We start from the raw sequence: 25,489 nt of genomic DNA, 5'->3' as shown, positions 1-25,489 counted from the left end.
ATAGACGACAATAAAAGAAGAGAAGACAGCCAAAGGAATGTTTTCTGAATGGTGAAATATATAAAATTTATGATTGAGATTCTGAGCTCGGAAGCGAGATTGATCAACAGCTACAGTTGCAGCAAGAGGCCAGTGTCCAAATCATCAAACAGTGGTATGGTATGCATACATTCTCATTACAACAAGGTTGCCAATCTCTACATCAACACACCTGCGAGTACCGCCCAAGCCCGCGACAATGGGTGAACTGGCTTCCTACATGTGCCATCCTCATCCCATTCCTCGCTCCCAACTCCATATTTGGCTATAAACAAGCCATCCTTGTCTTCTTTCTGCTTGATACTAGCAAGTCGAGCGTAGTGCTCTCCCCAGTATACGTTCTGAAAATGCCTCTCGCTTGGCGCCGCCAGATTAAGGTAGGATACTCGAGAGATCGGCTCCAGCGAGTATAGGACCGGCATTTGAACGCGGGTGAGCTCGTCTACGGCAGCAGCTTTCCCTGCAATGGATGGCTCTACCGTCCGGACGAATGTGATCAGATGTGCCGCAGACCTCCAGGCCGGATGCATAGCGGTCTTGTTGAGGCCCCTGTCAGCCGCAGCAACCCCCCCTCCTAGATTGCTGGTGAATAGAAGATCCCCTGGCCGCATGGGGAGACGCGCAATTGTCCTCGCCATCCGGTTCGGTCCGTCGGGGGAATGGAATAGACGGGTCGAGACGAGCATCGAACCTTGCAAAATGCCATAGTTCTCAGGGTAAACATCTGGGGCCGTGCGAAGCACTGAGCTCAACCGAGGGTTGGCCTTGGAAGTGAGATTGTAAGACAAGTGCAAGGAATTGAGAGGGGCAAGGTGGTGGCGAATTCGCTGCTCCATTCCTGACGCTTCGGTTGCGTTGAGAAAATACACGTCTAGGCTTGCTTGCAGGACTGTCGGCGACGAAGACCACACAATCAGTTGGCCAGGGGCGTTGGCGGCGTTCATCAATTGGAGCGTGCTCAGAAGGCTAGTCAGTCCTGCAATCCAGGGCCCTGATTCATTGTGGGGCGCGGATAGAGAAATGCTTGTCACCACGGCGGGGTTATCTGGATATACTCGAAGTGTAGCCCGCAGGACGATACCAAAAGTCCCACCCCCACCTCCTCGCAAGGCCCAGAAGAGGTCTTGATTCTGGTAATCGTTGGCGACCACTAAGCTTCCCTAATAGTACAAAAGAACGCCGTATTAGTGAAACGGATGACCTAGACCGTCGAAGAAAGGCTGACTTACATCTGCTGTGACAACCTGCAGCTCGAGTAGATTATCCACAGCCAATCCGTGCACATAGCTAAAGAAGCTTGACACTCCGCCTCCCTGTAGAAACCCACCGGCTGCGCCAACCGTGGGGCATTCGCCACCGACCGCCAGGAGACCTCGGCTGGAGCCACTGGCGTACAATTGCCCATGCATGACCCCCGCACCTATGCTAACCGCCGGCCCCGCCACGACGGGACCCCCAGTCGCCCGGAAGTCTTTGTGATAGGTAATATTCTGCAGTCGATGCATGTGAATCTGCATGGAGGCTGCTGCAGCGGAGCGTCCGGCGCCGTCATGGCCTGTATTTTTGATCACCATACGGAGGCGATGGGATCTTGCAAATCGAACTACCTCCTGAACATCCTGCGATGACGCCACTACAGCTGAATATAGTGGGGTCTGACCTTGGTGGCAGACCTCCTCCCTCGGCGATTCCGCAAAGCAGCTCTCATTGACACTCGTGCCCGTTTCCCACACCCAATGTTGCAATGCTCCTATTAGCTGTATCAGCCGGGGGTTCCCTTCTGTCTCTAGCGGCCTAGTTGGAGGAAGGGAGAAAGACAATGGTTCAATTGTCTGCTTCACTTGCCTGGTTGTGCAGCTCGCCACCCACTATCGACTGCGAGCTGACGCAATTCGGCACAGGCTGTCTGATTGAAAGTAGGGTCATGACAAACAGATGCCAATGGTCGTACGCGTGACAGTTGTCCATTCAACGATGCGTTCAGCTTTGCCCATTCTTCGTGACTTGGCCAACAGGGCTCGTGAGGTTTGCAGCGACAATATCGACCATTTGTCCAGAAGGATCGCCAGTTGAGCGACCCAAGCACCAGAGCCAGAGAGCAGTACAGTATCATACGCCGTGACCAGGCTGAACCGAGAAGCACCATGATCAATGTTTCGCACAAGTGGGGTTTGTTGTGTGGTAGAAACTAGTCAAACCCCCTGAAAAGTCTCAGGGGATGAAAAGGTAGCAATGACATGAGCAAGTTTGATAATTTGTGACTAGAAATAGGCATTGCAAGGTGGGTCAGCACCATCAGCATCATCACCACCCTATCAGGACTTACTCAGAATGGATCCGCTTGAAGTCAGATCGAGTCTGACGCTGATGAGCCCATGGTATCATATCACCTGCATTAGTCTTCATGTACCACTTTTGTCCCGACTCAGCTTGACTGGTTGTGTAGATTTGTTCGGGCATGAATTGACTCCCCCCATTCCAAGAATTTTCAGAATTTTAATAAGAATTCAACTAAACAAATAATTCCTTGAAGCTAAAGGTATAACATATATGGAAGAAGGAAGACCCCCTGGGACCAAGTTCAGAACTTCGTCCTTGCACACCTTACGCAGTGAATTAAGCAATATGGCAATCAATGCTTCTCATCAACAGGCCTATCAGGTCCTGAGCGACATCTTTGAGTTCCCTAATGACGAGCAAAGGAACTGGTGGCATAGCACCGCTCCAATGTTTGCGCAGATGCTACAGACTGCGGACTATGACATTCACACCCAGTACCGATGTCTAGCTATGTTCAAGAAGCATATAATCCCCTTCTTGGGGGTCTATCCCACCAATGATCGGGATCGCTGGTTGAGCATTTTAACTCGCTACGGCACCCCATTCGAACTGAGTCTGAACTGTTCGGACTCTCTCGTCCGATACACCTACGAGCCTATCACCGCGGCTAGTGGAGGTTCCGAGGACCCCTTCAACACTTTCGCCATCTGGGAAGCCCTCAAACCACTAATGCTAATCGAGCCTTCGCTGGACATCGAATGGTTTTCTCATTTCAAGAGAGACCTCACTGTGGATGCGCAGGAATCAGCCATCCTGCAGCAACAGGGATTGGCCGGCGGGCAGATCAACACGCAGAACAAGCTGGCGCTGGACCTGAAAGGCGGGCGAATAGTGCCCAAAACATATATCTACCCTGCGCTAAAGGCGGTAGCCACGGGGCGATCCGTTCAGGACCTCATTTTTGACTCCATCAATCGTGTGGCAGACCGCCACCCGGCCATCCAGGCTCCCCTAGAGATGTTGGAGGCATACGTGCACGGCCGGGGACCGCACAGCACCGTGTCGCCACGACTCCTGTCCTGCGACCTAATCGATCCCACCCTGTCGCGGATCAAGATCTACCTGTTGGAGCGAATGGTCTCCCTCGACGCAATGAAGGACCTGTGGACGCTCGGCGGCCGGCGCGATGACGTGTCCACGCGCGCTGGATGGGAGATGATCCAGGAGCTCTGGGATTTGCTCCAGATTCCCAGCGGGCTGCGCTCCTATCCTGAGCCTTACCTTCCGCTGGGCGCTGTCCCCGACGAGCTCCTCCCCAGCATGGCCAACTACACACTGCACCAGAATGATCCCGCACCCGAGCCGCAGGTCTATTTTACTGTGTTTGGCATGAATGATATGGCGGTCGCCGATGCGCTGACCACGTTTTTTGCCCGCCAGGGCTGGACACGAATGGCGGAAAGATACAAAGAGAGTCTGTGCGCCTCTTAGTAAGTTGATTCCCTTCCTAATCCAGTGGTGGGAAATCCAGCAACCCCCTACCTAATCGGGTATCTGTATAGCTAAGAAATTGTGCTTAAATAATAGTCCCTACGCTCTACATGAGGAGCTAAACTACCTGCACGCATACATTTCATTCTCGTACCGCAAGGGTCGACCATACCTGAGTGTGTACTTGCAGACGCTGGAGACGGGCGACTGGGCAGTTAGTAAGTCAAAAACCACTTCTTTTTGGCATCTTGGATTCCCAATTTGAGATTTGAGATCCAGAACTAATGCAGAGATTTTGCTGCGCAGCACACTTAGATTCTGCCTGCGACGAAAGCAAGGATATCTAGCGATACCGGAAACCATCCAACTTGAGTATAATTTATAATGGATTTCCAATAATTTTACTATCTGTTCGTAATATCTGTCGTGAAGCAACCAAAATATAGGTAAAAATTGGGAAAATCACGTAGGCTAGACAGCAAGTTATCTATCCGCTTTAGGCGACTCTATGTGAAGTGTGGTGAAGCTGGGCGTGCCCAGCGCAATGCCCATTGTGGACGGGAGTTAGAAGGCCCGTGGACGGGCTTTTTCCAGGTCTAAGGAAGCCGTCCCCGTAGATTTGCCTGGGATCTACTAGTTTGCGATGCAACGTTGCAGGGTAATACATGCGAATGCATGCATTTGCAAGGTTTCATACTGTAGTGTGCCCTCTAGCACTCGTCATATGGGTGTTGTTAGTTCCTTTTGTCGATACAGGCCCCCCGCTGTAGAGACACTGCCATGCATGAATTGGTCTTCGAGTGGGGATCAAAACGGATCCCCTTGTCCATCGTGCCCCGGCCCAACTTACCAATTCAGTTCCACACACACTTTCTTTCTGACACAGACACAATTAGAAAGTACCTAGGAGTGCCTAGATCACAATCGCCTGCTCGCTTAGCCGTAGGATCATGCGTAATCTACAGTAGGGTAAACACCCTGCAATTGGGACTCGGATGAATGAGACTGGTAAGAAGCAAACAATGATCGAGGCTGTACTTTCCTCTTCTCCTTGTTCTTCTTCCTGTCAGTAAATCCAGATACAAGTGTTCCAAAGAAACTCATGATTACAAATAAGGCGATATCCAGCGATAAATGCTGTCCCAAGTAGGCCTGCAGCTGCACTATGAACAGTAACATGAGAAGGCTCGGGGCCTGCATACATTATTATGTAGAAGTGCCCTACAATTTGCAGTAATTGCATCACATTCGGAGTGATTGACTTCTAAAGTTCGAATAGTAGCTTCTTACACCGCATCGCTTGATTTGATACGTAAATACGGCCTAGTCCTAAGAGCGCTCAGTGACCCCATAATTTCTGCTACAGGTGCGCTTTCCGAGGGCAATGTGGTTCGTCGGTCCTCAGTTCCTTGCTGGCAGCCGGCTGGGCTTTCTCCTCGGCCAAAGTCGAGACGCGCCGGGCCAGGTCTGGATGAACCAGCTCAAAGGTCGCGTACACCCGGGTGCGGATTGCCGGCCAGGTCTGTGCCACCGAGGCGGCCAGGTTCTCGACCATGCGGTCCTGAAAGTCCTGGCCGCGAAATTCTGGCAAGACTAAGTAGTACTCGCGCGCGAACTTGTAGTCGTTTTCATGGGGCTGGGACCAGTTGGCGGAGGCCACGTCGGCTACCCATGCACGGTATGCTGGGTTTGTGATCGGAGCGCTAGTCGTGGGGGCGGGTGACGATCCACAATGATGCTGCCCCAGGCGGTACCGCTGGGCATCCGGGTAGGCGAACATGCGGGCCTGCAAGATCGGGTCCTCTGATGGCTCGACCCCGGGAACTAAGTTGGCCGGGGAGAAGGCGCGCTGCTCGACCTCGCTGAAGTAGTCCTGTGGGTTGCGATTCAGCGTGAGCCGGCCAAAAGGCCGTGATGGAATCTTCTCCAGGTCCTTTGGGTAGGTACCCAGGTTCCAGTGCTTAGTGACGTCGAGGATGTTGAAGCCGAGCTTGGGGGCATCGGCGGGATCGACGACCTGTACGTTGGCAGTCCAAGTTGGATAATCGCCGCGCTCGATGGCCTCGTACAAATCGCGCGATGCATGGTCTGGATCAGATTGAGCATCGGCCGATGTCCCCGCACCCTTTCCCTCGGAGAAATTGGGCCCACGGTCCGAGGAGAGGAAGAAATGCACATACTTGAACGAGCCGTCTGGCATCACCCACTTGAAGGCGTGGCCCACGTACCCGCTCAGTGTGCGCCAGGTGAACATGGTGCCAAAGTCGCTGAACTGTAGCAGCACCATGTGAAGAGCTTCATGGTTCGACGTCACCCAGTCCCAGTAGCGGTTCGGGCTCAGCAGGTTGGTTTGCGGATCCCGTGTTTGCGCGTGCATCAGGCTGGGGAATTTGCTCGGGTCGCGGATGAAGAAGAAGGGAAAGTTGAGGCACACCCAGTCCCACTCGCCTTGCACCGTGAAGAATTTGAGCGCCATCCCCTTCAGGTCGCGCACGCCCTCTGACGAGCCGCGCTCCAGCCCCGTCGTCGAGAAACGTGCCATGCACTCGGTCTTCTTGCCCACTCCGAGGAGCATGTCAATGTTGCAAATATCAGAAATATCTTCTGTGACCTTGTCCGATGGAAAGGTTAGCAAGGAGGATTACAAGGAGGAAGGAATAGTTTCCCCATGGACTTACCTCGAACACCCCATACGCACCCGCGCCTTTGGCATGGACAGGCCTCTCAGGAATCTTCTCACGATTAAAGTTCGACAGAGCTTCAATGATGCGATGTCCATTTAGTGGCGAGTTTGGCTGAGATACTATTCCAGGACCTTTTGCCATTACCGGACACGCTTTTGAGACCTGGTCTTTATGGTGGCCCATTCTGAATTCTTTTCTGGCGTTCTGTCAAGTTCTCTGAACTTCGCTCACACACTAGATGGCATAAGAAACGTTGGAAATCAAGATTATGAATAGTGGTTGTGAGTACCCTAGGCACGAAGGTTTCTTCCTTGGGTGAGTTGAGGGTAAATTTGCTTTCTAGATGAAACAACGCTGTATCCTTAAGCAATATGACGGTCATCCCAGGCTCTCTTGATATGTAGACGGCCACGCAAAGCTTGGTCCATATGTATACGAGGGAGATGCATATGCGACACTGTAAAGTGGCCAATTAGACTCCTACGTCGTCTTTTTTCCTTTTCCTTTTTTTCCCGGTTTTTTTTCTGAGATTTTTTGGGAGGGGGGACTCGTCGTTCTATCTTGGTGGCAAATTGATTGCCATGACTTCATCCAAGCTGCACGCGTACCGCTTACTCTACTGCATGAATATTTCATATATCATTAAAACCTGCAGCGCAGCTTCAAGTCTAGACCAGTTGGCAACAAGCGGGCCGGCCGGGAGCTAGCCTCGCCGAGGCCTACCTCCGCGGAGGTTGAACTTTAGTGATTACTATGTGCGTAAGTACTGCCGTCATTAGTCAAAGAAACTAGAAGAACTAAATTGAGGGTCCGTCGGGTTGCATCGGACTCCGAGGCAGTGGGTCTGCGGCGGGCTAGGGCCCGGCCCGGGCCCGCGAAACCCAATATTCGACCCACCTTTATGCATAAACATAAGACTGGTTTCCTGATGTATTGAGGGTGAAAGTTACGGTTACGTATTGTATGGGATCAATTTCCTATGGAAAAGGGAGAAGTAATGCCAAACACTGCGAATGCCATTTCTGCGGCCTGTCTCTTTTCCGCTTCCTAATGGGAGGTGTCTTCTTTGATTTTTTTTTTCCTAATTTTTTCTGTCACCTGTGGTCAATTCTAGTATAAAAGATAGAATGAGCAGAATGGTATCAAGTGTTGCCCGAAGATATTATTACGCAGCGGCAGAAATATATAATCTACTCTGCCCAGGCCTATTTGCGGCACACGCTCAACCCCTCAATTAAATTTAACTCACCTTTACTCGACGGATAGATATTGTAACCAAGGAAGTGAGGCGTCAAAATGCCAGAATCAATGAAGTTCCAAATACCACCACTGGATCTCTGGATGGACGAAGAACGCGGCAACGGCCACCAAAATCAGCAGGAGGAGCACTATCCTGATCCATGTTTCTTTCCTTCGTTGAGTAAACAAGCTACTGGGTCCGGTGGATGGCTCAGAAGTCGTACACAAGTACCCGTAATCCTTGGGGTGCAAATGGTTCAACTCTGCCAGTCCATTGATGTGACGATCCCTGCTGTGCTCCTCGGGGCATGGGGCTTGGTTCTGAGAGCATACACAGGGACTGACGCAGTCTGTTTTGGCTATGTAGAGCCTGTGGCAGACACCAGTCAAAGTGATTCGGCCGTCCTGCGTTCGCCCTGCTTCCTGGACATGACCGAGGACCTTGCACCCACGCACCTAGTCAAACAGGCTCAAAATGAGTGGATGAGACTGCGGGAAACCAGACCATGCTCCTCGAATAGCTGCGGGCAGTCAAATAATATTTCCAGCGCTGCGCAGTTTAACACATCCCTGGCATTTGTATCACCTACATCCACTGGAACAATAAGGGCGCTCAGCGTGACTGAAGGGTGGACTCGCGATGCTCCGGATCAGGTATGCTTTCCATCGTACTAAGCTAGTCTGTGCTGCCTACGAGCGAGTACAGACTGATCCATCTGTTACGAGCAAACAAGAATGCTGATAATCAAACCTGTAGGACGGCCTTCTCTTAGAGATTGATATGCAGAGCGCGGAGGTCGTGCTCTTCTACGGAAACTCTATGCTCACCGCGGACCAAGCGATTGGGGTCCTAGACGCGTTTTGCGTCGCCGTAGCTGGTGTCACGGACGACAAGAATCCTACTATTCGAGGCCTGTCCCTTCTGGGAGATCGTGACCGAGAGAGAATTTACGGATGGAACGCAGTGATACCCGAGCCGGCCAGTCAGTGTATCCATGAATTGATCGAAGCGCGTTGTAAGCTGCAGCCAGAAAGGCCCGCCGTCAATGCGTGGGATGGCAACTTCACTTACCAGCAACTCTCTCGTCTGTCGGCAGAATTAGCCGCCAAGCTGGTGACAAAAGGGGTGGGCCGTGAGGTGTTTGTGCCAATATGTCTGGAGAAATCCCGCTGGGTGGTTGTGGCTATGCTTGGTGTCATGAAGGCTGGAGCCGCGATGGTGCTGCTTGACGTCTCCCATCCTCCAGCACGTCTGCAACAAATCTGTCGGGAGGTTTCCTCCCAAGTAGTGCTGACATCGCCGGAGTCCGCCACCATGGCTCGCACGCTGGCCCGTCAGGTTGTCGTGTTGGGGTATGGTGAGCACGAAAGGGGAAAACTAGCTAGTGAGATTGAGATACCGTCAGTTAAGGCCGAAAATGCGCTATACGCAGTTTTCACGTCCGGCTCGACTGGGTCCCCCAAGGGAGTGATCATTGAGCATGCTACTTTCCACTCGAGCGTGCAGCCCTATACCCAGGCACTCCTCCTCGACAGGGAGTCTCGTGTCTTTCAATTCGCGTCCTATGCCTTTGATGTGATCATTTTCGACACCTTGATTGCCCTTATTGTGGGAGGATGTGTGTGCATTCCTTCCGACACGGACCGATGGAGTGACGTGGCTAGGACGATCGAACGTTTCCAGGTGAACCACGTTTCGATAACGCCCACCGTGGCCCGACTACTCAATCCACAAGAGGTTCCGACGTTGAAGACCTTGGCCCTCGGAGGAGAGCAATTGTCAGCCACTGACGTGGCCCGGTGGACAGACCATGTGCATGTCATTAATCTTTACGGTGCATCAGAGTGTCCGATTATCTCGCTTCAACGCAAAAGTGGAGGGGACACGGGGCCGGGTGAGATTAGCTTCTCGACAGGGAGTGCCAACTGGATTGTCGACCCCCAAAACCACGAGACTCTGCTTCCCATCGGCGCAGTCGGTGAACTTTTGGTTGAGGGCCCCATTGCCGGGCGCGGCTACTTGAACAACCCTGATGCCACGGCGCAGTCTTTCCCTCCGATCCCTTCCTGGTTACGGCGGTTTCGTGGGTACAAGGAGCAACACGGTCGTCGAATCTATAAAGCCGGTGATATGGTTTCGTACAATGCAGACGGCTCGCTCCGCTTCGTATGCCGCAAGGACACCCAAGTCAAGTTACGCGGCCAGCGAATTGAGCTCAGCGAAGTGCAACATCATCTGCGCCAAACCTTTCGGGACGCAGCCGATGTGGTGGCCGAAGTGGTCACTGCTGTGCGAGAGCAAAGACCTCCAATGCTCGTCGCGTTTATAGCACAAGACGCCCGTAGCACAGGCGATGACAATGGGACCGAATCCCACGTGGCGATCCTTGCCGAGCCCACCAACGAGTTTCGCTCTCAGAGTGAGAGGTCGCGGCATCACATGCAAGAGGCCTTGCCTCCCTACATGGTGCCCGCCATATTTCTTCCGCTGCGAACTCTCCCTTTGACTCGGACAAGCAAAACAGATCGTAGGCGATTACGGGAGTTGGCAGGTGCATTGACCCGAAAAGAGCTGGAGCAATTTCAACCAGAACCGACTCGCCAACGACCCCCGATAACAGAGATGGAAAAGGTCGTCCAGAGGTATTACGCCGACATCCTGCACATACCCCAAGTAAAAGTTGGGGCGGACGATCATTTCTTTCACCGTGGGGGGGACTCAGTTACAGCCATGGCACTAGTGGCTTCAGCTCGCAAGAACCACCACAAGATCACGGTGAAAGATATCTTTGACCATCCTCGGTTGTGGGAAATTGCCTTGATCATGCAGTCGGGTTCGGATTGGACTGAATCCCTTCCCCAGCGCTTTTCTCTCTTGGGGCCGGTGGAATTGCAACATGTTATCACAACAGCTGCCGCACAATGCTCGATTGATCCCAATGCCATCGAGGACATCTATCCATGCACGCCGTTGCAGGAAGGCCTCGTGGCATTGTCCGTGCAAGACTCGGGCCCGTCATTCGTCACAAAGATTTCTTTGGCGGTCCCTGCAGATCTGGAATTAGAGCGACTGCAGCACGCATGGAATAAGGTGGCTGAGGCGAATCCAATTCTCAGAACCAGGATCATCGTATCGGATCTCCATGGGATGCTTCAAGTTGTTGTCCGTGAACATATTGCGTGGGACATGCACTTAACGACTGCACAGGTGCCGGAATATCCAGCAGTGCTTGGCGATTCGTTGGTGCAATTTGCCATCAGTCCAGTTGAGGGAAGACCAGACGCGATATATCAGTTGGTAATCCACATGCACCACGCCGTGTATGATGGGTGGACGCTCCCATTGCTACTAGATGACCTCAAAGCAGCATACAACGAGCTCTCCCTCCCAATCCGACCGTTCACTCCATTCATCCGCTATCTGGCGCGTATGCAAGGCCAGGAGGCATATTGGAAATCAGTCATGACTGGTATTCATGGTGCAGTATTCCCTTCGTTGCCGTTGACAACGTGTCACCCGACCCCAAGGACTGCCATATCGATCCGCACAACAATCAACCCACCAGCCGACCGGGATTTCACGGCCAACACCTACATCAGTCTCGCGTGGGCGCTCACACAAGGGCAGATTCAAGACAGCCATGATGTCTTTTTCGGAGCCGTCAGGTCCGGTCGAAATTCGTCGGTGCCCGGAATTGAAACCATGACGGGGCCGACCATTGCATCTGTGCCATCGAGGATCATCTTCAACCCAGCAGACCTCGTCAGGTATGCTTTACAGAAAATCCAGAAAGACATGACGGATGGAATCCCCTTCGAGCAAACAGGCCTCCAAAATATCCGTCGGTTCGGGCCAGATGCAGCGCGGGCATGCTCCTTCCAGACACTACTCGTGGTGCAACCCGAGAGACGGGGCGGAGACAGCTCTCTTCTGCCCGAAATGACCTCGACAACCGACCATTATGCCTGGGTGACATACTGCTTGACACTGATCTGCAATCTGGAAGCTGATGCACTCCATATCGAGGCGGTCTTCGACGACCATGTGGTGCCGGAAAAGCAGATGCAAGGTATTTTAACTCAGTTCATTCGGATCCTTCATCAGCTCCATGCAAACACATTGGTCCCCATTGCCAATCTGCTGAGCCTGGCCCCGGACACAGCATCGTGGTCGGGACAGCTAGAGGACGGTACTACGTTTTGGAAAGAAGAGTTGGGCGAGAGAGAAGGTCTCCCTACTTTTCCTCGCCTGCCTTCGATATCCTATGTCCCATCCGTGGATCAACGATTAGAATATTGTTTCACCACAAGTCTAGATAGCCAAACGCCGCCTGATGCCACTGAGACCATGCTCTTGGCGGCCTGGGGAATACTACAGGCACGTTTCCTGGCTTCGTCGGAAACGGTCTTCGGCGCTGCCTTGGACAACTCCCGGGTGGTGCCATTTAAGGTTCGAATCGATCAAGAATTGGCTGTTGAAGATTATCTAGTGGCCATACGTAACCGCTTCCATAAATTCCTTTACCATAGAAGCGATGGCTTCGAGGCCATTGCTCGCCTTGGTAATGTCCCAGCCCCAGCATGCGGGTTCGAAAGCCTCCTAATGATGCGGCGTGATTGCAAAACGACCTGTCGTAATTCTGAGCTTCAGAGTCTCAACAAGGCTTTGGTCATCGAAATCGCAAGCGATTCTGATAGCACAATCGTCCAGGCGCTATTCGATTCGAACGTTATTAGCACTCAGGTGGTCACTCGCATGCTGCAACAGTTCGAGCATGTCGCATTGCAATTGTCCAAGAAGCGGGCAATTGCCATGAAAGAAGTTGAACTAGCAACCCCGCGAGATAAAGAAGACATATACCGGTGGAACGGCACAATTGACCGTCGCAGTAACACGACTGTGCATTCTCTGATCCAGAGGCAGATTGAAAATCATCCGAAAGATCAAGCAATCTGCTCCTGGGACGGCGACATGACCTATGAACAGCTGGACAGGGTTTCCACCAAGCTGGCTGGGTACTTGATGGATTTCGGGATCGATACAGAGACCTATATTCCTATATGTTTCGAGAAGTCACTCTGGTCCATCGTGGCCATGCTTGCTGTGATGAAGGCTGGTGCCGCCTTTGTTCCACTAGATCCCTCAGCTCCAGAGAGTCGTCTACAAACCATGATTGAAGCGGTTCAAGCCACGACCATGCTGAGCTCTAAAGCCCAGCACGACCGGCATCCGTACCTTGCACAGAAGACCATTGTCCTTGATAAATCCTGGGAACGCTTGATGGCAGATCAGTCTCCGAGGCGATCGTCGAATGTATCACCAAGCAATGCGGTCTATGTGATATTTACCTCTGGCAGTACTGGGACTCCCAAGGGCATTGTGATAGAACACGGTGCGTTCTGTACTGCTGCATTGGCTCATCAAGCCGGGCTTTCCTTAGGGAGACGAGTTCTCCAGTTCTCCTCGTGCGCCTTTGACGTCAGCCTGGGCGAGATCCTATCTACGCTTGTGCATGGTGGTGTGGTCTGCGTTCCCTCGGAGCAGGAGCGCCGGGAGAACGTCGCGTCTGCCATCAATCGCATGGAAGTTGATTACGCCTTCCTGACCCCCTCGTTTGCCAGTACCGTGGATCCCAGCTCGGTACCGACCTTGCGCACCCTCTGCCTCGCAGGGGAGCCTATGTCCGCGACGATCCTGGAGACTTGGGCCCGGTATGTCCACCTGGTGAACGGCTACGGTCCTGCGGAGTGCTGTGTAATCAGTGCCGCCAACCGGAACGTGACCATCGGTTCCCATCCCGCGAACATTGGCACCGCCGTCGGCGGCGCATGCTGGGTCGCGGACCCCGATAATGATCAGATCCTGTCCCCAGTTGGCGCTATTGGGGAGCTGCTGATTGAGGGCCATAATCTGGCCCGGTGCTATATCAACCAACCGGAGATGACTCAAAGATCGTTCATTCCCCGCCCTCAGTGGATGCCCTTCTCGCGCTGCGATCGGCTCTACAAAACGGGCGATCTTGTCCAATATCAGGAAGACGGTTCATTAGTCTACGTGGGGCGCAAAGATACCCAGGTGAAAATCCGCGGGCAGCGAGTCGAGCTCGGCGAGATTGAGCGTCAAATTGTGCTAGCAGCCGAGGGCCTTGCTTCGGCGGTGATCGTGGTGTTCCCCAACTCTGGACCATTTGCTCATCGGCTAGTCGCAATGTTGCAGCTGTTATCACCCCAAGGAGAAACATCCGGCGGTAAAGTCTTGGCTCCAGTCCCTATGCATCAGCTTTCGTTACTTGGCATGGATACTGCAGCCATCACCAGAAAGATCGAGGAGTTTCTCCCTAGCTACATGATACCAGACCGCTATATTGCCGTGGAACGCCTTCCAACGTCCTTGGCAGCAAAACTGGACCGGAAACGGGTCGAGTCTTGGCTTACCCAACCTCCTTCCGAAGTTCTACCGCGTTGGGGGAGTGAGACGGAGAGCGAGATCAGGGATGTCGAGCCAATGCTCGGCCCCGATGAGACTGTTGCGATCGCAATCAGCTGCAGGATCGCTGCCTTGATGGAACGCGATCGGGACGTTTCTCCAGTACTAGAAGGACGGGACTTCGCCATTGCAGCCGCTGGCCTCGATTCCATCCAAGTGACCAGCCTGGTCGGATTCCTCCGACAGACGTATGCCGTGAATATCCCTGTACGGAAGATGCTGGACGGTACAGCCACCGTGCGGTCACTTGCAGCTCTCGTTACACACGATAAGCCCGCCGGGACGGAGCCGAGGTCTATCGACCTGACGGGTGAAGTTGCGCGGCTGGTTCGGACTGTGAATCGCCAACTACCTGCCCCCCGAGTACCTTCCCCCCAACCACGCGATCAAGTGGTCTTTTTGACCGGGTGTACTAGCCTCTTAGGCACCGAAATTCTCCACCAACTCTGTGAGACCCCCGATGTTCGCCAGGTCATTGTCCATGTACGGGCCAAGACAGCCCAGGAGGCGTCAACCCGCTGCAAGAACGCTGCACGACGCGCGAATTGGTGGAGCGAGGAGCGACATGGCCATAAGGTTGAGGTATGGGCTGGTGATCTCTCTCAGCCACGCTTAGGGTTGAGTGATCAACACTGGGCATGTATCAGCGGAGGCCCCTCGGTCCAGGGCTCGGCTGGGGCGGGTTCTTGTGTGGTCGATGCCATCATTCACGCAGGGGCGGCGGTCAACTGGAATGCAGGCTACGGCCTCCTCCGGGCCGTCAATGTCGATTCAACGGTCGATTTGATCCGTGCAGCTCTCGCCTCGCCTGCCCGTCCGCGCTTGGTCTATGTTTCTGGCGGCCACTCTTGGGACCTAGAAGAGACGGACGCCTCCCTGGCAGACCAGGTGGTGAGCAGCGGCAGTGGTTACAGTCAGAGCAAATTCGTGGCGGAGATGGTGGTCCGACACTTTGCCGCACACCACCCGTACTCGGGGCAACTGTCCATCGTTAAGCCCGGGCTCATCATCGGCACCCCCCAAGACGGTGTCCCCAACATCGATGATTACCTCTGGCGCATCACTGCGGCCGCAGTGGGGGTAGGATCATACAGTGCCGAGGATCTTAACACGGGTCTATGGATTACATCCTCTTGCCAAGTCGCAGAAACCATCGTCCGGAAGGCGCTTGCGTTGGAAGCTTCTGACCGGCCGATCACTTATATTACGGATGGTGTTACGGTGTCTGAATATTGGGACACCGTCAATGACGCTCTAGGTGGTGAACAGCGGCTTATTGCTGTGCCACATGATTTATGGGTGTCGCGCGTGACGCAAGCTATCGATATTCGGGGCCGCAACCATCCTCTTTGGCCCGTGAAAGAGATTTTCGAGGAGGTCGACGGTCATTTTGGTGGCGCGGACTTCTCTAGTCTACGTCTCGACCATCACAAGCCACACGTCAAGGCGGCGATCAGGAAGAATGTCGAGTTCTTGGTCAAGCTCGACTTCCTGGGCGCATCGGATGAAAAGGCACGTCCGTCGAGTGAGGGGGCATTTCGTCGAACCGGTCAGGTGTGGAGCTCGGCCAAAACAGCGTAGTCACGGAGCATAAAGTTCTTTGATCTGTGAACAAGTTTATGAAGGATAGTAGTAGAAGCCAGATTCTTGAACGCAGAGCACGAGCAGTCAATTTCACATTTATCTTAGCCTCGAAGATTATGACTACACGTTTCATTTCTTTTCGATTTGGCTTTGGTTCCAAGCTTTGCATTCTACGGGTTGGAACCTGCGCACTATTGACCTCGGGTTGGAGTCCAAGCGAACCCTTCTGCTAGTAGATCTCGCAGATCCTTCACGTTCTCCGTGGACATCGGATCCGGTAGAAGGCTCCCTTCATCCGTAGTACGCAGATACCAGGTTGGATCTGCTGACGCGGCCAGCTGGCGCTGAGCGAACCCATTTCCCAGGTAGGCAAAGCGGTTCGAACTAGTATATTCAACCTCGAAGTCTTCATACCGCGGGGTTGCCAGTGCCTCCAGGTAATGCACGGTGCTCCCGGGCCACAACGCAGTAACCTTGCCCGTGCGGTAGTTCCTCCACCACGATCGACAACTCCCACTGCCTTTGCCATTACCGTCGCTGTCGCTGCCGCTGCCACTCCGCCAGACAGTGGTGTCCATGAAGAGGTCCTTCTGTTCCATGAAATCATCGACTGCGGCCACCTTTGGATCAAAGCAGCGGATCCCCTCCTTCTGCCACCGGTTCATAAAGCGAGCCATGTAGTCCCCGGCGGCCTCGATGCCGACGATGATGGGTCCACTGCCTATGGGGCAGTTAGGGCCGAGGAACATGAAATAGTTGGGGAAATTGTGCACCGCCAGCGAGAGATAGTTTCGGGGCTCCTCCGCCCACTGAGTGGCAAGATCGATCGCATTCCGCCCGACGAGCGGAAAGCGCGGCCGGAAGGAGGTATCGAAGCCCGTGGCGCAGACGAGCACGTCGAGGGCATGCTCGCTCCCATCGTCAGCCACGCATCCCCACGAAGTCACTTCTTTGATGGTGCCTGTGTGTGCTGTGACGTTTGGTTGGCTGAAACTTTCGAGGTAGTCAATTCCAGGCTTTTTTTCCCCTTGTAAATTAGCTTCCGTATTTTCCCTCTTGTTATCCGAAAAACTTGAGTCAAAGTATATCAGGGTCTCGATCGCTCACCGTAGGGCGACGACATCCGAGGGGGAAGTCGGGGATGATAGACTCAGCAAGAACATAGTTGCTGGCCAGCTTCGCTAGCATCTGGGCCTTCATATCTTGTGCGAGCACTTCCTGGACCTTGGAACCGCGGATAAACACGGAAAAAAGCGCTGCTGAGGTCATGAACCCTTCGGTCTCCTTGCGTACCGCCAGGAGCTCATCGGGGCTTTCGCGGAAGTTCTTCTTCTCCTCCTCCGTGTATTGATGATATTCCATCCCCCGGGCCGGGCTAATCCACGTTGGGCTCCGAATGAAAGCCGTGACGTGCTGGGCGGTTCTAGTAGCAAACAAAAAAAGAATTTAGCATGCCAAATGTTATCAACAAAACCGAAGGAACGCATCCTGGGGCTCCACTTCACCTTTGTAACTCTGGAAGGATCTGCACTCCAGATGACCTAAACGGAACACGGAATTAGGGCTCGAATAGCGTAGAAGTCTCTCGCGCGAGATGGCCCTCAGCAAGCAAGCTCACATACCCGTTCCCAATAAGTCCGACCTTTTTCCCCGCCATGTCCAACATCTCGTCCCAATTGGCTGTGTGTACTAGAGTCCCCTTAAAGGATTCCATCCCCGGAATCTCCGGATATTTCCACGAGTTCAATATTCCGGCCGCGTTAATCAGAAAATCACACTGTTGCTCCAGGACTTTTCCATCCGCCCCGCGACGGACTTGAACGCTCCACTCCGCTCTTCCTTCATCCCAGTGCGCGTGCACCACCTCGTGTTGGCACATGATATACTCGCGCAGGCCATACTTGTCCGCGAAGCCAGAGAAGTACCCCGCAATCTCGCCCGCGGTGGCATAGTTAGCCGAAAAGGCGGCGTTGGGCTCGAACGTGTAGGTATAATTGTGACTTGAAGATCCTAATTAGCTTTAGGGCTGATGTGAGTTCTGGCCCCGAAGGGGGGCAAGGACAGGAAAAGCTCACGCAGGGATGTCACAAGCACCTGAATGAGTTGGGAGAGAAGTTATGTGAGTAAAATTTGATTTTCTCGAACTCAGATGAGAAACTGGGGATCTTTTCTCACATCCTGGATATCGGTTCTCGAACCACGTCCCGCCCACATCGGCGTTTTTCTCGTAGATTTGTAGCTTGAAATCAGTGAAACTCTTCTTCAGTCGATACGCTAGATACAGACCGGAGACACCGGCCCCGATGCAAACTACTCGCAGCAGTCGGTTGGCGTGGATGGGCCGATTCTGGCGCTTGGAGACCGTCATTTCAACGACAAGGTCTGGTGTGGATGATGATAGAGCGTGTTCTAGGAGCTGTTCCAATGCGGACGGTGTAAATAGTTGTCTTTTTGACTTGAGGCAGGTTTCAGATGGTGTTCTAGGTAACCTCTAATTAAGTGTTACCACCAGGTGCGCTTTACATAGATCTATTTCTTGCTGTGTATGAACAGCGTCATGGTATTGTAATGCATTTTTTTACCACTAACGGTAAATACACAAACACTTACGCTAAGAGATGCACGAGATTCGCATGCAGTTTGGCTGCATGATGTTGGCAACAGGGATTCCGACTGCAGCTTGGTAAAAGTACAAATTAAAAACCGGGAATGAAACGACTAGGGATAATTGTGAAGTGTATTCATCAATTACGGTCCAAAACCACGCTGTCGTCCGAACTTCATGCGGATGTTCCAGTCCTCTCCATGCATTCACGGCCAATATCGAATGGCTGGATGCTAATGCATGCGGACTAAAATACCTGTCATTACGCTACACTCAAGCAACTGCAATGATCCAACTTTCGGCCGGTGGTAATTGAGCTATCTTAGGACGTTGAGTCTGGTTTCTTTGTAGCGGCAGGAATCTTGCTTCCAGACAATGGCTGTCTGACGGCCTGATTGCAATGCCATCCTGCTGTACCCCCCCACAAGTATATCAAGTGGATCACTCATAATTTTGCTTGTTAGTATTTGTCACGCTCCATAAATTTGTTGTGCTTGGGCTGCAATATTGTGTGACTGTCTTCTCTTCCCCTTTCGTCATAAAATCTGCGTGCCGCACATTTTCCCTCGCACCATATTGTTGCAAGTATTCAAAAATTCCACGGCATTTCAAGCGTGAGGATGTTTCAATTGACGCCCATGGGGCTTCACAAAACCCGGCTGGTCTATTCCTGGGTTCAAGATACTTTGAGTGAGAAGCTTCTCGTCGTTGCTTTTCATATTTTGGTTTTCGGCCTCAGTATCATAGTGCTGCGCCGTCTTTGTTTTCATTCATTGGCAAGGATACCAGGGCCCCGTCTTGCCGCATTGACAGATCTCTATGCATTCTACTTCAATTTTATCCGGGGAGATGGCTACTCCAAACGATTCCAGGAGCTCCACGCCAAGTACAGTAAGAGACTTCTAGCCCATTCAAACAAGTTCAGTATGTCAAATGAGAACCTAAGCTAAGAAGCGCGTGGTAGACTCACCTATTATACGCATTGGACCGAACCATGTCCATCTCAACGATCCGGAGTTTTTTGAAGAGTATGTCTCGCCACTTCTCCCAAAGTCAATCTCTCAAAACTGTCGGAGGTGCTCATAAGGCTAAACTAGGGTCTTCTGCGTCGGGTCCAAATATGCGAAAGATCCTTCATTTTACCAACACTTCGGCGGGCTGGACAGTATGGTTGATCCTCAGGACTACCGCACCTACCGAAGCCATATAGCCCCGTTATACTCGGCCAGGTCGGCAGATGAGCTGGCGCCTAGTGTTCTCAATGAGTTGCAGGAAATTGCAGCTCGACTTCGACGACATCTAAGCATGGATGAGCCCGTGAATATTCTGCAGGTCTTTCGCACCTTAAGTGTCAGTATCCCTGTTGGCCCCGCTGATTGTCTCTGATTTGAGGATCTCTAAAGCAGTTTTTCGATTACTTTAGGCCGATATAGTTCTTCGGATACTCTTCTCCCAAGATGTTAATCTGTTCGACTGTGAGACATACCATCCATTTTTGGTGGCATTAGATACGGTTATGAACAAAACCTGGTTGAGTAAGGCTTTCACTCCAGCTTCTCAAAGCTCATGACCCAGAAGCATGTATGTGACATTCATTTGGTCTAACAACACCTAGTTCTCACTTATCCGGCCGCGGCTAGTCTACTGGGCCTAGTTCCCGGCTCTAGCTACAGGGCTTTTGGGTCGGCGTTTGAAACATTCACCAAGGTAGGTCTACTATACACATGCCAGGCCAAATCAAGTGCGCTGTATTATCACCCCTTCTTGTCGGCAACTGACACCACTGCAGTACTGTGAAGAATGGGCGGCCAACGATGTCCGGTTGGCTAAGCAAGGGGATCAACCTCAGCGGGACTCTCACATGAAGCGCTACGCGCAGATTGACCCAGCGGACAAGAAGAAAGTCCGGGCCGTCTTACATCCCTTGAAAGACATTTTCAACTTTATCGCCGGCGGCAGTGATACCACGGCATATTCTACCACCTGTGCAGTGCACTACCTTTTGACTTCACCGGAGGCACTGTCTAAGCTGCAGGCCGAGCTTGATGAGGCGGCTCCATTTATCCGTGACCACTTTGATCACAACAAAATTGCCACCCTTCCCTACTTGGTACGCTGATAGGCGTGAAAAAGAACACCTTTTTCCAGGATGTGTAATCCCTCCATGTACTGACAATTGCTTTTTCTCGCAGGGTGCTGTCGTGAAGGAGGCACTCCGGCTATCGAGCCCCGTGCCAGGATGCCTACCACGTCTTGTCCCCGAGCCGGGGACAAAATGTGGCACGATCTTTCTTCCGCCTGGTGTAAGTCGGCCAGGTAAAAAATGTTTGCACTCCGTACTAATAGAAAGCAATATTAGACCACCGTATCTGTTAGTCTGTTGAGCATTCAGCAGAATGAACACATCTTCCGTGATCCCCAGGCGTTTCTCCCGGAGAGATGGCTAGGAGAAGACGCAGCAGCCACAAGAAAGTGGAACGTTGCCTTTAGCAGGGGTCCTCGTCAATGCATTGGGGTAAAGTGCGTACTCCCCTTCTCGAGAGAAATGGAAATTCCAGTGCTTTCTCCCCCTTGGCAAGGAGGGATTGCGAAATGCATTGCATTCAGAAAAGCTTTTATTGACGATATTTTGCCAGTATTGCCTACCTGGAGCTCCATGCTTGTCTTGCGTATCTATTCTCCCACTTTGAGTTTGCTTTGTCCGATACGACCGATACGGATTTGAAATGGGTCGATCGCTTTGTTGCACACAATACAAAAGACGTCATGATCAGGGTGACAAGGGATCGGTGGTCGTAATCCATCTCCCTTCGTGCTGAGAAGTATATATGAGGAAGACTGACCATACTGACATTTTAGATTATGGGTGTTGTGGGATAGAGATCTTGAACTGTTCCTCCATGGGGTGGTCTATGTCTTGTCGTTACTCGCTAGCATCATAGGTCAACCATGCAGCATTTCATGTGCGTAGAATAAGTTACAAGTACATGCTATGGTGGAATGCCAAACTGCCGATCTCCGAATGGGTGGATCGTACGAAAGTAATGGGGTCTAACTAAAAGTAGCGTTCCCACCATGCACTTGTATTCAGAAACAATAATTTTCTTGCCATCCGAAGTGTGGTTGGAGTTCAAGATCCTGTCACCCCTCAACATCTAGCCATGGCTGCATAAGTCGTCAGTGTGGGGGGATGCGGCAGGTAAACCCCGACTGCTGAACGTATAATCACCCCTCCAAGTTCGACCTAGAGCGATTCTAGCATCAGAGTGGTACTAATACAGCTTGTTTATTACCCCTCACACATGCATGGGCACAGCTGTCATCACTCACTTGACAGGTCATAGCTGCATGATGATATATTGCGGGCCCCAAGAGCAGGCAAAAATGAGTCCGCGTACAGAATCCTTCAGAAAGCCTTGACATAAAAGGCTCTCTTGCTCGCAGTATCTTATTATTCTCGTATTCTTTCAATTCGTCCCTCCCTCTTCAACCCTGGTCTTATACTCTTGCTTCGCATTCTTCTTGCACCGTTTCAGTTCTTCTTTGATCCATCTGGACTTTGTGGCTAGGAATTATTGCGTTATATTTACTATGACACCTCCTGATATACCGAGTGGATACGAATTAAAAACTCTTCCATACAAGAGTATCGGCCCGCTCACTCTCAATCTTGATATAATCTACCCCCCGAGAACAGAGCACAGTCCCAGCCGTACTGATCCACTTTCACGGGGGCTTTTTTGTACGAATCTTTTCCTTTTCCTTTTTTGAAAATTCCGAGCCACTTCCTGACCCCAAGGCTTTCTTTAGGTTGTCGGAGACAGACAGTCCTTTCTCCCGTACTGGCTGCTCAACGGCTGCGCAGCTCGGGGGTGGATTTTCGTCACACCTGACTATCGCCTTCTGCCCGAAGTGACAGCGCACGAAGCCGTGGCCGATGCCTTGGATGCATACCTGTGGATCCGACAGTCCCTAGCGTCCGCACTGAACATCTCCATCGGACCCGTGATCTCCGCCGGGTCCAGCGCCGGGGCATACCTCGCTCTGACAAGTGCCTCTCTGGCAGCCCCGAGTCACAAGCCCGACGCCTTGCTTTTCCTCTACGGGATTTTGGATCCGCTCCACGAGCGATACAACCAGCCTGTGGGCAACTTCTTCGGGATGTCACCTATCGACAGCCAGCCCTTCTTCGACGAGTGGGAAGAGGGCCAGCGCAAAGCAGCAACAGATGGCAAACCCTCTCAGGCGCTCTCCGGGTACCCGATCCCCCAGAACCCGAGCGCGGACGTACGCATGGGCTTGATCGCTGCCCTGCATTGCATGGCACGGTTGCCGGACTACATGGCCGGGATCCCGGGTCTCGGCAGCAAGATCCGCGGCAATTATAACGACAAGAACAGCAGCGGTGGCGACGGCAGCGGCAGTAACGCGAAAAGTGTAATGGTGGATCTCGTGCCAGAGAAGGCTCGAGAGCTGTTTGCCATCGCGCTTGGGCGTGTGGCAGGCCTCCCGAGAACGGCCGTGCTTCATGGCCGGAATGATGCGGCCGTGCCGTTCGCTGTCAGCCAGTCCGCGACAGAGACCCTGCGCCAACTCGGCGTGGCCGTTCACACCGAGTTCCCCGACGACGCGCCCCACGGGTTCGACGCAATGGTTGGCAATGTTGACATCGAGCAATCCAAAGAGCCCTCTCTAGATACACCGGCTTTTGATGGCCTGCGAGGAGTCCTGCGCTGGTTGGACACGGTGGTGGTGTTTTGAAAACTCGGCTTCGTATTTATTCAGATTTCTCACTTATCACAGCATCAGTGTAATGTAAAGGGACAACAATATATCATCATTTTTCCATGGTTATTTTCATATAAGCAGCCGAAGTCTTCAGGTAGATTCTTTCATCCAATGACCCATTGCAGGCTATTGCCACATACGGGCAGGTATAATGATCACCCACGCGTTCCATGGATTTGACTGATCGAAAGGATCTACATAGGAAAACATATTTTCAGTACGTAATATATTCAATGGATGCATAATTGCTCCATTTTATAGACGATCGTGCCCTTCTATGAGTATTAATAGTGCTAAAAAAGGAGAATTTTGTGCCTCAAGGCCAATCGCCGGCATTTATTAGAATAACCATAGGGTATGAAAAACAGGCCCGCTCAGACGTACTTGAGCCATACATCTACTCAATCATTCATTCGATATGATTTTCCCCTTCAAGCAGCGATGAAACCTTATTAGCCTGGGTGGGAAAAGTTGCGATGATAGTGGTAGTAATCCCACCCTAGGTGAGCATCCTACGCACCGATGAACAACGGGACACAAACTTAGATAAGGTTCGTATGGCCTTGGAGAACTATGTGGAAGACACCTACGGCAGCGGAGGAGGTGTCAAATCGGATTGGGTGGCTGTACTTTCCACTATAGGCAAAGCTAGCTAGGTATAGTAATGATGACAGGTGTTATATATCTCTTCAACCTTCTAGTTCCACTCTCTCCATCTTTCTCCATTGTTTCTTAGCCTCACTATATATATAGACCGTAAGCTAACAAGTGATAATAGCGACACAAAACTGGGAACAGAACAGCAGCAAATATGACTTTCTAAAACAGTTGACCGGCTCTTACTCTTACGCAACGTCAACGTCAGTAGGAAGATCCCCGCAGATGGCTCCTCTAGTTGCTCCCTCTGCTTCTTCAGAGGGAGGTATATATCTTGGCGGCGGGTCAACGATGAGATCCAAAGGGTTTTCGTAACTACCGGCCATCAACCCCAGCAGAGCAGCGGTTCTTATTCGATGGCAATACCATGCACGTGCACCGTGGCAATCAAGGCTGAACGAATCCTGTATTTGGAATTTTTGCTCGAGGTCGAGTGCAAACCCCCGGGCATTCTCGCAGCAAGCACACTCCACGGTGCAATGACCCTCTGCAAATTTCCGTTCTGACTGGCGATTAGAACAGCATCCACAGTCTCTGCCACAACAGCCTCCTCTCCCAACGCAATCTTCCCAAAGCACTTGATGCATGTACCATTTTGGCTGTGAACGCCAGTAATCAATACCTCTGGTCAGCGGGCCGTCCTCAAATGAAGACCTAATATTCCACCAACATCGTTCCAAGGTCCAATATTCCTTCGAAAGTGTCAATAATTCCTCCTTTAAGTCTTGAACAACAGCCACGTTGATTCCTTCCTTGGCAAGTTCCTCTATATTTTCTTTCAAGGCTATCTCGCGTTGAGCATTCTCCCGAAGTGCAATCTCTGTCTGCAATAATCCCATTAGATCGGTAGGGTATTGTCTTGGGGTTTCTTCGTTGGCGAAGGTAGCGAGTCGGTATCTTTGAAGAAGACATATATCTCCAGATCTCTCTAGTTCAATCTCTTCATCGGTTTTGTCCCCCCATATGTAATAGCTCATCTCCAAATATCGTTTCACTCAAGGATGTTGGATCTGGTAGAGGACCTCGGGATTAGAGGTTGATGTGGAATATAAAAGATAATCTGCTGAGTCCTCGTATTTACAGTGGGGGCAATTCCAGGAATATCATAGTTTCATAGACCAAAAAGCCTAGAATTTAAATTGCCGCCTCCAAAAAAGGAACGGACCGTCAGCTAGTCATTACCCTGATCTATCACCCGTTGAGAGCAATCGTCAAGATGACGGGTAGATTAAATTGAAAGCCAGTGGCGGACAACATAGGCTTCTGCAACTTTCTAAGGTAAAACTTTTAGTGGCATACACATGGACCTATTTATCAGAATTGAGGAGAAACAGACACATCGGAATGCATGATATAAATACTAAGGTTCTCTTTCTTTCTTTTCTCATGAAAGCAGAGAGGGAGCTACCATGCTACGGGAAGCAAGCAAAATGTAACATTATCCAATATTCTCATAGACGAGCCCCAGTAAAGGCTATAGATACTGCATTCAAGTAAGGGTAAGGGAGGAAAAGATCACAGAAGCGACAAAAAGTAAGGAAAAAGTAAGGAATTGTAAAAAAATGGCTCTTGGCACTGCAAGCTTCTGGCATCATTCTCTCGTCGAACTCTGCCTACATACTATGTTAGTCCTTT

General features: G+C 51.7%; 7 protein-coding genes across 7 annotated transcripts; 4 read left to right on the top strand and 3 right to left on the bottom strand.

The window, feature by feature from the left end:
- Nucleotides 1–197: 197 nt before the first annotated feature.
- Nucleotides 198–2,499, bottom strand: N7537_008168 (FAD-dependent oxidoreductase; the record flags this gene model as incomplete). The annotated part of the gene is made up of 4 exons (XM_056899223.1): nucleotides 198–1,199; nucleotides 1,269–1,789; nucleotides 1,991–2,166; nucleotides 2,366–2,499. 4 exons carry the CDS (start codon nucleotides 2,497–2,499, stop codon nucleotides 198–200), a joined length of 1,833 nt encoding a protein of 610 aa, XP_056751299.1.
- A 165-nt stretch (nucleotides 2,500–2,664) lies between these two features.
- On the top strand, nucleotides 2,665–4,157 carry N7537_008167 (tryptophan dimethylallyltransferase FgaPT2; the record flags this gene model as incomplete). The annotated part of the gene is made up of 3 exons (XM_056899222.1): nucleotides 2,665–3,809; nucleotides 3,907–4,028; nucleotides 4,117–4,157. 3 exons carry the CDS (start codon nucleotides 2,665–2,667, stop codon nucleotides 4,155–4,157), a joined length of 1,308 nt encoding a protein of 435 aa, XP_056751298.1.
- Nucleotides 4,158–5,170: 1,013 nt separating this feature from the next.
- On the bottom strand, nucleotides 5,171–6,677 carry N7537_008166 (catalase Cat; the record flags this gene model as incomplete). Its single annotated transcript, XM_056899221.1, has 2 exons — nucleotides 5,171–6,421; nucleotides 6,489–6,677. The coding sequence occupies 2 exons, from the start codon at nucleotides 6,675–6,677 to the stop codon at nucleotides 5,171–5,173; spliced, it is 1,440 nt and encodes a 479-aa protein (XP_056751297.1).
- Nucleotides 6,678–7,790: 1,113 nt separating this feature from the next.
- On the top strand, nucleotides 7,791–13,015 carry N7537_008165 (amino acid adenylation; the record flags this gene model as incomplete). The annotated part of the gene is given in 4 exon segments (XM_056899220.1): nucleotides 7,791–8,387; nucleotides 8,491–9,607; nucleotides 10,064–12,965; nucleotides 12,979–13,015. The coding sequence occupies 4 exon segments, from the start codon at nucleotides 7,791–7,793 to the stop codon at nucleotides 13,013–13,015; spliced, it is 4,653 nt and encodes a 1,550-aa protein (XP_056751296.1).
- A 926-nt stretch (nucleotides 13,016–13,941) lies between these two features.
- Nucleotides 13,942–15,801, top strand: N7537_008164 (amino acid adenylation; the record flags this gene model as incomplete). Its single annotated transcript, XM_056899219.1, has 1 exon — nucleotides 13,942–15,801. The coding sequence occupies one exon, from the start codon at nucleotides 13,942–13,944 to the stop codon at nucleotides 15,799–15,801; it is 1,860 nt and encodes a 619-aa protein (XP_056751295.1).
- A 194-nt stretch (nucleotides 15,802–15,995) lies between these two features.
- On the bottom strand, nucleotides 15,996–18,172 carry N7537_008163 (flavin-containing monooxygenase; the record flags this gene model as incomplete). Its single annotated transcript, XM_056899218.1, has 6 exons — nucleotides 15,996–16,859; nucleotides 16,912–17,227; nucleotides 17,310–17,345; nucleotides 17,427–17,804; nucleotides 17,880–17,898; nucleotides 17,980–18,172. The coding sequence occupies 6 exons, from the start codon at nucleotides 18,170–18,172 to the stop codon at nucleotides 15,996–15,998; spliced, it is 1,806 nt and encodes a 601-aa protein (XP_056751294.1).
- Nucleotides 18,173–19,047: 875 nt separating this feature from the next.
- Nucleotides 19,048–23,170, top strand: N7537_008162 (elymoclavine monooxygenase; the record flags this gene model as incomplete). The annotated part of the gene is made up of 10 exons (XM_056899217.1): nucleotides 19,048–19,300; nucleotides 19,374–19,437; nucleotides 19,507–19,759; nucleotides 19,833–19,944; nucleotides 20,025–20,116; nucleotides 20,199–20,519; nucleotides 20,602–20,712; nucleotides 20,769–20,929; nucleotides 21,046–21,184; nucleotides 22,220–23,170. The coding sequence occupies 10 exons, from the start codon at nucleotides 19,048–19,050 to the stop codon at nucleotides 23,168–23,170; spliced, it is 2,457 nt and encodes an 818-aa protein (XP_056751293.1).
- Nucleotides 23,171–25,489: the final 2,319 nt, after the last annotated feature.

This window comes from Penicillium hordei, assembly GCF_028827395.1.
Source record: "Penicillium hordei strain IBT 12815 chromosome Unknown utg000004l_segment0_segment0, whole genome shotgun sequence".
Lineage (NCBI taxonomy): Eukaryota > Fungi > Ascomycota > Eurotiomycetes > Eurotiales > Aspergillaceae > Penicillium > Penicillium hordei.
This window is presented reverse-complemented; position numbering and strand designations above follow the sequence as displayed.